General features: G+C 39.5%; 1 protein-coding gene across 2 annotated transcripts in view; it reads right to left on the minus strand.

The window, feature by feature from the left end:
• Ncoa6 (Nuclear receptor coactivator 6) overlaps positions 1-12,002 on the minus strand; it is a 226,427-nt gene that overhangs the window by 135,307 nt on the left and 79,118 nt on the right. Inside the window, exon 2 of one of the 2 annotated variants that reach the window (XM_067766382.1) lies at positions 53-233. In XM_067766382.1, coding sequence (XP_067622483.1) covers positions 53-233 — 181 coding nt within the window. Of the gene's footprint in view, positions 1-52; positions 237-12,002 lie in introns of both variants that reach the window. The other variant, XM_067766381.1, reaches the window with a different exon arrangement.

Here is a 12,002-nt window from a genome sequence, read left to right on the forward strand (position 1 = left end):
AAAGGTATGTATCATTATTGAAAGTATATAGAAATATATTTGTCAGGCATACCTGAAGTTTTAAGATTGATTTCTTGTCCAGGTAATTTTATGGATATCACAGAATCGCCATCCAACTGCACAGATATAATGCCGATGGCGCGTAGGGCTGGATTGCCCTCCACTGCCATCTGGCGTAACCGTTGGGCCGCATCCTTGGGAATTTGGACTGTTATCCGCACACACGAGTCAATCTGCTACAAATAAATAATATATATATTAAACAATGCGTTTAAATATTGAAATTTGTATGACAAAATCCTCCAAAATATGATAGACGACTTTCAATGATAATCTTGCAACAGGAAGGAAAAACCTCTGAACTTGTTTCTATAACCAGAATCGATTTAGAAAGGTCCACTTGTATATTTAAACTTTTTGTTTTTGTTTATTTTTGAGCGTTTCTTTAGTATCGTTTGTCGTGGAGCTGTGAAACTTTACAATATTTTGGTAACTTGTGATTACGACTACTGTAACTGTAATCCTCAAAATTCCACGATAACAATTGGGTAAGGCTTTTTCAACTGATCCCCGTTTTCACCAAAGTCAATATTTTGCGATATTTGGTCAGCGCCGAGTTTTGTGGTCGAGAAGAACACTGTGAAAATTTAGTTGCAAAATTCTGCATAGTTTTATTTTAATTAGCAATTGTTTTGGGAAATGAATTGTTTATCCGAAAGTAAACGGCCGAACGGGAACATTTTTTAGATATAGATTCAAAAGACATTCAAGTACAAAGTAAAATTATTTTTTTGCAAAAATTGTTTTTGTTGTTGGTTTGCAATAAATTTTCTGCTAACAATTGAATAGTTAAACAATGTAAAAACCATTTCTGGGATAATCTGCGAAAAAAAATGCTTGAGATCTGACATAGCTTGAAAAATTGCTTTGTTTTACGAAACCTTGAGTACTAAAAAATTTGTTTTCAATAAGGAAAAAAATAAAAATAGTTATTAATAATTTTTTTGTTTGCATTGATATTAAATACGACCATACTGGTAAATAAAATGCCGAATCCAAATCACTGCTGAACCCTTTTCACAAAAATAACCATAATAAAATGTACACAAATTTAGTTCGAATAAGTGATGATAATGTTAAATTTAGCGAACTTGTCGGACAATACTTGTGTCCAACGTGTATAAAATATTTATACAACGGAAAATTACATTCGTCTAATAATGTAAATACTGGTCATACCCTGTGCAAAGGTTATAATTATTTTTTATGTCACGTAAATAAATTCCACGGTTCGCAAAATATTGTGGAAAATCCTACTGACGACAGTGAAAAAAGCGATCCTTATTTTATATGCAGGGCAGCTGATAGTGCCATTAAAATTGGAAACGTCAGTTATTTTCGTCGAAAATGCGGCGTAAGCCCGTTGAAAATTCGGCGGATCTCCACACCATCGAGAGCAGATCCAGAAAAAAATGCATCAAGTGTCAATAACATTAAGAGGTCCGAGCCTTGATGCAGGACTGGAGATCCGCAAACATTGCTTTAAAGGCAGCACATTCCAAAGTTCCGGTGAAAGGGCGATAGGATGCCTCCTTAAAATACATGGGGTATCCACAGGATCGAGACCAGTAAGATCCTGTTGACCAGAACTGGAAATATGATTTTGAAATGTTTGCTACGGGCCGGAAGAACCGAGTCGCCTCACCTCGGTCCAACACAGAGGGGCGCTGCGAATAGCTTTGGCTTACCGCACGGTCTCGGCTGAAGCTGTCCTGGTGGTCGGGAGCCATACCAATATATCTTCTCGCTGAGGAAAGAAAAGCAATATACGACAATGGATCGCAAGCGAGTAGAGGTGCTGTTGCCACACAGGCGCGAAAAGAATCGATTCTATGCTGACAAGAACAGTGGAGCAACATCATTGTAGGAAATCCTAATCTAATCCCTGAAATGAATCCATGGTTGCAGCGACCACACGGTACATGGTATATCTACTAAGTGCTGTACAAACTGGATAAATCAGCGATTAAATAATAAAAGAAGTTTACGTCACCAAAAGAGTTATTTATATTATCGGCTAAGGTGTTGGAACCCAAGTTGATGGCGTTGTTCGTAACTGTATATAAGAAAAACATTTATTAATATGCAGTTCTTTGGTGACTGAAAACAACTGTATGACCAGTTTACTGTTGGTCGATTTACGTTCTGATTTATTTTACTTTTTAGTGTATACAAAGTACCTATCTTACTCTCTCTAAGGTTAATTGGTATGCGTTGAACATTTGCGCTAATATGTATCTATATACATATCATAGAAAGAGAAACTTGCTCTTTAGTTGGTTACGCAGAGATCTGTAGCTGTGAACGCAGCCTTTTCGTGATGTGATGTAGCCAAGTTCTTCACCTTAGAAACTGTCAAATGCGAAAGCGGTGGTGACACCGGTAGACGTAATCAAAGCAAACTAGAGCAATTAAAAATTGGAAGTTCATCAGGAATTGAGTGGTTGCAAATTCGTCCATGCTCCTCCCAATACTGCGTTTGTGCTGTGTTGTATTCATTGTGATTGTTGTAAATTCTTGTATTGTGGCTACTTTCGGTAAATTAAATGCGAAATCGTGTGTTGATTCAAATGCTTTCTGCGGTGGTGTTGTGCTGCCGGATTGGCAGAAGGCACAGTTTGCTTACCGGTCGTTTCAATGTGCCACCCTTAGTTTTCAATGTAACAACGCGAACTAGTGCATCCGACCCGGGATGAACTTCGATTACTCTACCTCTTGCTCAGTCATTTGGTGCTAAGCGATCATCTTTTATGAGCACCAAGTCGTTCACTTCTAGGTTATGTTGCTCTTCCTGCCATTTCGGACGATTTTGTAGATGCGACAGTCAGTCAGATGACCAACGTGACCAAAACTGTTGAATCATTCGTTGCAAGGCAATATAACTGCTGCCAAGCGATAGTGTGGATATTGCTCTCTCTGGAGGTGGGCTAGTAGCGCATCGCCGCAAGTTTAGGTACTATGTTCCTCTCGATGGAGTCTTGGTACGCCCTTGTGTTTAAAATATTGTCGGGGCCTATGAAATTTGTGCCGTTGTCGCTGAAAATATCACGACATAAGCCACGACGGCCGATGAATCTATGCAATGCCATGAGAAAAAGTTCAGTTGGCATTCCGGTAACGACCTCCAAATGAACAGCTTTAGTTGCCAGGCAGATAAAGATGACAATATACCCTTTGTACGCAGTGTTACCTCGGAATTTTGAGGATTTTAGATCAAATGCGCCAGTATAATCCGTGCCAGTAGCTTCAAATGGTTTTGTTGGTTGGTTGATTCGGTGAAAACGTAAGTTTCCCATCATTTGATTGGATATTTCAGGTTTGTTTAGAAAGCATGTTATGCACTTTCGAATTCTTGCAGCTACACGTTGTCGACCTCGAACAATACAATATTCTTGTCGTAGATTCGTCAGAGTTAGTTGCACTCCTCCATGCAACGTGTTGTTATGTGCATTGTCAATCACTAAATTGATGAAGTGATGATGACTTGGAACGATTATATAGGGTGCTTCTGACGGTAGGGTAAAGTTGATCGGTGTAGTCTTCCTCCTAACCGAAGCAATCCGGTTGAAGTCTCGACGAAAGGTGCTAAACCCCTTATTGTCGATTTTGCTGGCAACGGATCATTGGAATTAATACAGGACAGATCACTGGCAAAAGAGTCCTGTTGCACTAACTTAATTAGCTTAATTAAACTATTGTGTAACTCGTTCACTTGAAGCGGCCCATTTTTGCGCTGTGCTCTGTTGTCTTTAAGTGAGATGTAAAAAATCAATAAATCCAGGCGGATATGCGAGTTAGTTTGGTTAGCGATGAATAATGATACAGAATTGAATATCCTTGTATGCAGACGTGAACACGGACCTTAGCAGACTTGGCTTCCAATTCCTCTTCATTAACTTTGTGAACGTGTTTATGAAACTTTGCCCAGGTATCACTAGGTTGCAGGAGCCAGGTTGGCCCGTTCCACCATAAATCGAATGTTGATAACTGTTTTGGCATTAAACCGCGAGTTGTACAATCAGCCGGATTGTTCTTTGTATCAACGTGGCTCCAATTTTCTATGGCTGACTTTGACTGTATTTTGCTGACGCGATTCGATACAAATACTTTCCATCGTGTTGTGTCGCCATGAATCCAGTGCAATACAAACATTGCGTCACTCCAAAAATACATTGGAATCTCATCGACGTGCTCCTTCAAGATTTTCTTCGCCCATGAAGCTATGCGTGTGGCTAATTCTGCGGCACACAATTCTACTCGAGGAATTGTTAATGTTGGCTTCGTTGGTGTTGTATTCGATTTGGCAGTCGTGTGTACACGTTACCATTTTCTTCTGTGATGCGAATGTACAAGCAGCGAATGCAACGCTGGAGCTATCGCAAAACGTATGCAATTCTGCAGACTGTATTCTTGGTGAGTATTTGATCCATCGTGGAACGGATATTTCGTTTATAGATGTCAGTTCGGTAGTGAATTCGGCCCAAGCCTCGTTCAGCTTTCCGGAAACCTTATCGTCCCACCCCAAGGGAATATGCTCTCGGCCATGGTTGCATGCCCAAACTTCTTTTAAAATAATTTTTGCGATCACGATGATTGGCGCGATGAGTCCCAATGGGTCGAATAAACGAACCGTGGTTGACAAAATAGTACGTCTTGTAGCAATAGTTGGCACGTCGAATCTTAATTGAAACTTCAACAGATCTTCGATTGGCTGCCAATTCATGCCCAACGTCTTAACTCTATCCTCGCTTTCCAGTTGACGTGACGAGCTCGTGTATCGGTGTTCAAGTGGAATTGATTCCACTAGTGGGGGATGATTGGAAGACCATTTTCTCAACTCCATGCCGGCTGACTGTAGTGCCGATTTCACTTGCTTTAGTTTATTTAAAGCAGATTCAACAGAATGGTCTCCTGATTGTACGTCCTCTACGTATATTTCTCTCTTCAATATATTTTCTGCCAGTGGGTGGCATTCCTTTTCGTCGTCCGCGATTCTGTTTATGACACTGATAGCAGTACATGGTGCCGAAGCAGTACCAAATGTGACAGTTGTAAGGCAATATTCCTCTATGTGACCTTGATTGTTGCGCCATATCATCTTTTGATATGGTTGTCATCCGGGTGCATTTCGATGCACCTATACACTTTTTGCACATCGGCGTTGAAAGCGAACTCATATAATCTCCAATTGAACAATACTGCTGGGAGCTCGGTTTGGAGTGCTGGCCCGATGCACAAATGTCATTCTCCATGCGCCACCTAGCGGCGATTTTTTTCATAGGTCGCTTTCTATTCTTTATGTATTATGTGTTTCAGATATGAGCCAAATCGGACCACAAATACGATTTTTGTGAATATCTCGATCCTTGCGCCACCTAGCGACGATTTTCAAGCTTGTAGCTTATCGGGAAGTTACTTAAATTTTAATTAAAAAATTCGTTCACAACGGCCGGGCGTGCAGCCTTGACGGACTAACCGTAAAACTAGCAACCAAATCTGCTGTTAAAGCAATGTGTAAGAATTGCAAAAGTTAGAACAATTATGCAAGCCGTAACGTTCACATCTATGAACGATCTAATTTCTAAATAGTTGTACCGAAAAAGTGAGCAGCCAAATTCAATTTTGAGCATACGGCAACAAAGCAAAAACCTCGATAGTTTCTTAATTTACACCTTAATTTCAATTTCAATTTATTCGAAACAATGCATTTGTGCAATAAGATCGCCAGATGATCTTTTATAGCACACCAATTTTTTATAATAAGAAATATATCAATTATTCAAGCTTAAGATTAACTTGTGTCATATAATAGTACGGAAATTAAAATTTAACATAATAAGACCAAATGAATAAATGACTGAACGTTTATATAAAGACGTACATATATTGTAAATATCAGTGTTTGTACATACAAAGTAGTTGGTTGGAACAGAGTTCCCAATTCGAACAACATTGACAAAAAATAGTATTGCAGAGAAGAGAGAATAGTTAGGAACGCATAAACAAATGAGTCCATATCACGCCATCCGGAATTGTTGTATTTGTAATCGAATTTGAAAAAAGTTTGATGACGTAGGGCTTTTGAAAATTTTCGATTTATTACATATCTCTCATATTTCGCTAGCTACCAGTGTTCGGAGTATTTAAAATTTTTACCTAAGTAAACGACTACGTCGAAGTTGAGCTATATTTTCAGAGTATATTTTTTCTTCCTTTTTAGAAAGCGGGCCAACAACTAACATCAAATTGATTTGGTGGCTTGGCAAACCCACCCATTGTGTTTCTGCCATGAAATGTTTCTCAGCAAAAAAGTTATCTGCCTTATCAGATGCACTTGTAGTCTACCAAAACCTGTGGGCTGACCAATTCTAGAAGAAAGGTGTGCTCTATCTCACCGGTTATTTATCGAACCATGGACGGTGTCGAGAGAAGATGAGATGACTATTAGCTTAACTCACCTCGCTTGGTGCTCCCAGTTGGCGACTGTAATCGCGAAACAGGGATAGATGCCCTCGCTTGTTACGAAACGGCCAAAATCGCTAAGACGGTTAAGCTCCAATTAATAATGATGAAAATGTAAATTTGTATGTGATTTAAGGGCTGGATTAAGTTTTTCCTTTGAGAAAAATCAAGCATTTTTGTTTTATTAAAAATCGTTTAGTTTTATAAAAACAAAAACCACCACGACTGACTCAACGTACTTAATTTTTATATAAAACTTCTAGAAGTGCTGTATGTTGAATTTGGGAAGGTCCTACAGATCGCGTCCGGACACATTTTTTGCTTACATTTTACTCCTATTCTCATTCCGTACGCAAAAACTGTAATATAAACAAACATGTCTTAAGACACGAACAATGAATTCACGTCAAAAAAATGTCATCCAATCGTCGCTTTTCATACATATGCAATGAAAATTTCAAGCAAAAGATATTTTCACTGGCCTTTAGGCGTGTTTATTGCTTGAATAATATAAACTGAATTCGTGAATACACAAAACAAAGATATTCTATTCTGATGCGTTACATTGAATAAGGGTGTGAAATTGAGTCATGTACATATACAGACTAAAATAATAGACAATTAGTAATAAATAAAATTGAAGAGTGACAGCTTGGCCTCTCCTGCAGATCAAGCTCGTCCCGAGTTGGTAATGTTTCAATGTCATCTTCGGAGTCATCGCAATCATCGTCAACCTCATGGAATAAGGCACACCATGGCTTCATATTATAGGTTGTTGCAACTGTCGAATACTTGCGATGTGTCAGCTGATGACCTTCGATATCTTCGACAACGTAGCGATCGAAACGCAGTTCCTTGGTTATGATATATGGACCTTTGTACTGTGGTTGGAGTTTTCGTCATTAGCCGGTGGCAGGAAGACGGACTGCTAACAAGATTAAATCGCCTATCTCGTATTGTTCAGGCTTAGCATGTTTAGCATCAAACTTAGCTTTCCCTTTAGATGTAGCAGCTTCGATGTTGTGAACTGCGCCGCTTCGCCGACCGTTCATGACAAGATGTGCTTCGTCGTCATGCATTGCAGCCAATACTTTATTACCGCTTATGTCGCGTAGAGGGAAAGCGTATAGTAAACCTAACGCAGCATACTTCGTTGTGGCATTCACTTTCGTATTGAGTGTCCACTGCAATGAACGCAAATGTACGTCCCAATCTTTTGGACCACCGGTGGACGGTTTCAAATATGCCAACACTGCCTGGTTAACTCGCTCGGCCAACCCATTTGACCTCGGTGTGCGCACTGCCACCTTGATATGTTGAACACTGTTTTATTTGCAAAACGATGTGAAAGTTTATGAGGTATAGGCCGTACCTCGATCTGTCAACACTTTCTGTGTCAAGCCGAAGGATAACGTGAGTTGATTCAGTGCATCAATCACTGGCTTCGATTTTGTCGACCTGGTCGGAACAACTACTACGTACCTGGTCGGGGCATCGACTATAACCAACACGTACTCGTATACGCGTTTGCTCTTAACTAATGGGTTCAGTTGGTCCAAGTGTAAGATCTGGAATGACAATTTCGGAATATCCACTCCGTAAAGTTGACATTGTGTACGATGTGGGTTGCGGTGGTAACAGCACTCTATGCACGATTTAATGTACCCCTTTAAAAAATTTCGCAGACGGGAAAACCAAAAATTCTTCAACACTTTGCCAACTGTTCCATCTAGCCCTGGATGACCGCAATCGTCGTGGTACAACTTTACTATTCGCCACCCAGTGGCGTAGTGAGGTTTTCTTGCGCCCGCGGCGAAATATTTAAAATATTTTGTTTTCATCTTTTCATCTTGTTGTTGCATCACCGACTCCCAATCTTCAACATCGACGTGTCCCATGGATGTACCAGCCCGATGCACAATATCATAGTCGTATTCGAGAAGCTTGAGCAGCCACCGTGCAACTCGCGGCAACATCGGCTTGGTAATTTTAGCACTAGATATCGCTTTACAATCGGTCATGATAACGAAATGCTTCCCAACCAAAAACATTCGGAATCGCTGGCATGCCTCAACGACTGCCAAAACTTCTAGCTCTTATGCATGGTAATTCGGTTCAATTCGGTACGCAGGCCTTGCTAAAATATGTTCTCATATTACCATCATCATCACGCTGCAAAAGGATTGCTGCGAGACCCAAACTCGAAGCATCTGTGTGCAAGTATTGTAAGTACCGGTGAACTTGCGATTAGCCCAATACGTTTCCGAAACGCATTTTCGCACAGGAAACTCCATTCAAAATTGATATTTTGTCTTGTCAATTCAGTTAGAAGTTTCGCAATAATTGCATCCCCGCTGACAAACTAACGAAAGAAGCCAGTAAGCCCCAAGAACATACGGACCTATAACAGAGTGCTAGGTACAGGAAAATTAATGTCGGCCTCTGTCTTCTTTACGCCTGGTCCAACGCCGTCTTTGTCTACTTCGTGACCCAGGAATGACACTTCTTGAACGAACACTTTGATAATCGAAGAGTTAGTCCTTCTGTTCAATAATTTCGAGAAATTATTTTAAATACAGTAAGTTCTCTTCTTCGGTTTGGCTGGCGATGATCACTTCGTCGACGTAACTTATCACCCTTTGGCCAAGTGGGAACACCAAGTTTGCCATCATCCGTTGAAACGAACATGGTGCGTTCCGCAGCCCAAACAGCATCCTCGTAAACTCATAGTGGCCATTGTGAGTTACGAATGCTGTGAAGTGTCTCGACATTTCCTCAACTCTATCTGATAAGAACCTGACATTAAGTCGAGTGTAGTGAAAAACCTTTTATTAGCTAGTGATGCGAGTACCCCATCTACAGCTGGCATGTTCCTCAGTGACAGCATTCAATTCACGGAAATCGATGCAAAACCTATCCTCTCCGTTTGACGTTCGCACCAAAACAATAGGAGATGCATACAGCGGTTTCGAATCACGAACTATTCCTATGCTAGTTAATTCCTGTACTATCTTTTTGACAACCCTCTGCTTTGGAATAGGTATACTATACACCTTCTTTGAAATTGACTTAGGTGTTGCTAGCTTAATTTTCATTTTGAAATTTCGAGATTTTCCTAACTCACATAGCTTCTCACCAAAACAATGCCCAAAGTAATTTAATAAATTTATTAATTGCTGTTCAGTGCCCGCTTGCAAGGCGGATAAGGATAAGATATCGATTCCTACAAGTGCATCGTATTTCATTATCGAATCGTCGATTACCAATAACTCGACCGCGTACACCACTTCATTTTCGTTAGCATTTTCTCTTTGCAAATTAATTCGCCGCCGGTAAAACCGTTAATTTTTCTTCGTACGGTATGAAGCATTCGTTACATTTCTTAGCAATCGATTTCTTAACAAGCGACTTTACACTCCCTGAATCGGTTAGTGCATTGCAAGAAATTTTCTTCTTGCCCCAGATACTCACATTCTTACACAGTTCTTTCAACGGCTTTGCAATTTCAATTTTGTTACCGACTACTTCCTCTTCTATGCTTGTATCTATCTCCTTACTATCTTGAACTTCTACATTGTTCACGCGCTTACTCTCTTTTTTCGTTGCTCTTTTTTTTCTTTACACAATTCTTTGCAATGTGTCCCAAGTAGGACCTAACTCACTAACACCAATACCAGACGACTCGTTGGAACGTGCAGAACGCTGCGGCGAAACTTTTTTTCTACACTAGCTGTGGTCCTTTTTTACATCTATAGACGTTTAAGCGTCAAAATTTATCTTCTCTTCTAGAATTGCCGCGCATAAAATTAGTACTACTAAATTTCAATACGCATTTCAGATTCAACTGAAATATGTGTCTATGTTTCACCTCTACCCTAATTCACCTCAACTGATTCAGCTATATGTTATACACTATGGCCATCAGAGGGTTGTGTCTCCGCTTTTCGGTACATCCTGTGATGTAGCTAGTTGTTTAACCACTGCCGCTAGATGGGTCTCCTAAGCATTATCTAAGCGAGGATAAGCGTTATTTTACGCTCAAACGTAAACATATACGCGTGTAAAAAAAAACACGGCTACTATTTACTCTCTTTTTAAAATGATTTTAATGATTGCAGTAGGTCTGCGCTTCGTGTTAAGCAGGAGTCCACAAAATTCAAACTGTGGCTGTGTGACTAAAACCAAAATCATCTTATTGGTATTAGTTTAGTTGTTGATGAAAAATCAATGAGGTAGGACGTATGCACGCATGTTTGTTAACACACAAAAAGTAATTCGTAAATATGCCATATAAATACTGCTTTATTGCTTGAGCCTAAGGAAAAATGTTAACAAAATAAATTGATAACATGAAACCATTAAAGCATTCTGCGCATGAGCAATAGCCTCACCCGATGTTACTACTATGCTTGTTCAGGGACAACTAAATACGAATAGAGACGAAGGAGAATAATAATACGTGTGAAGTGACTCCAATAATTATTGAACTAATGCTTGAAACACATTGCCGAGCGACGACGATATACGCCGCGTCGGGCGATGACATTTTTCAAATTACGCCCAGACATTTCGTCTATTTAAAACACAATGACGGGAGAAATTGACACTGTTTATTCAGAGTGGCCATTATTTAGAAATAAAGATGAAAAAAATTAAAACTTATTTAATTCTCTGCTTTAGCACTTGACTGCTAAAACACGCCCAAAATGTTGAGAAAAAACAAAACAAAACAAAAATGTTAAGAAATTAAATTAAAAATTATATGTAAAGAAAAACAAATATGTTTTTGGATATTATGTTTTTTTTTTTTTATACTTAAAAAATTGAACAGCAGCAACCCTTGGGATGTTTGTCGCCATTGCCCGGCGACGACGATAGAAATAAATCTATCGCCGCAAAATGACGTCGCGAAAAATTTCGCTCTTTGCGTTCATTGTGTTCACCTTCATGTAATTACGGGGATTCTATTTTTGACGAGGCGATGTTCGTCGCGTTTATTTCGCGGCGTCATGGCATTTTGTTTCAAGCTTAAATGGTGACCGCTGGTGTAAAGCTCATTGCGCTTAACGTGCGTTTCAAATTATCATCAAAGATACCATTTATTATGTATCTATTAATTGAAACGTAGTCAGGTTCCTCACGACGACCTAATGCAAGCATTCTATATATATTGCTTCGTTTTTAGCAATTTTCGTATTCATCATACGCATGTATGCATCAGCAGCATTATGCACATATGGAAAATCTATTAAAAACCTATTCACAAACTCACCCCATTCCCTAAAAACTGCCTGTGCATCTGCCCATCTCTTGGCATCACCTTTAAGCAATACAGCGAATATAAGCAGAGCGTCGCACTATGGAAAATAAAGGCCAGTTTCTGATTAAAAATCAATAACTTTTTTATTTCTGAATATTATGTTCTAAAATTTTGCACATATACAGAATAGGGTATATGGCTTGAAATGGAATGTAATTTA

The sequence above is a fragment of the Eurosta solidaginis genome, chromosome 2, assembly GCF_040869045.1.
Source record: "Eurosta solidaginis isolate ZX-2024a chromosome 2, ASM4086904v1, whole genome shotgun sequence".
Taxonomy (NCBI): Eukaryota; Metazoa; Arthropoda; class Insecta; order Diptera; family Tephritidae; genus Eurosta; species Eurosta solidaginis.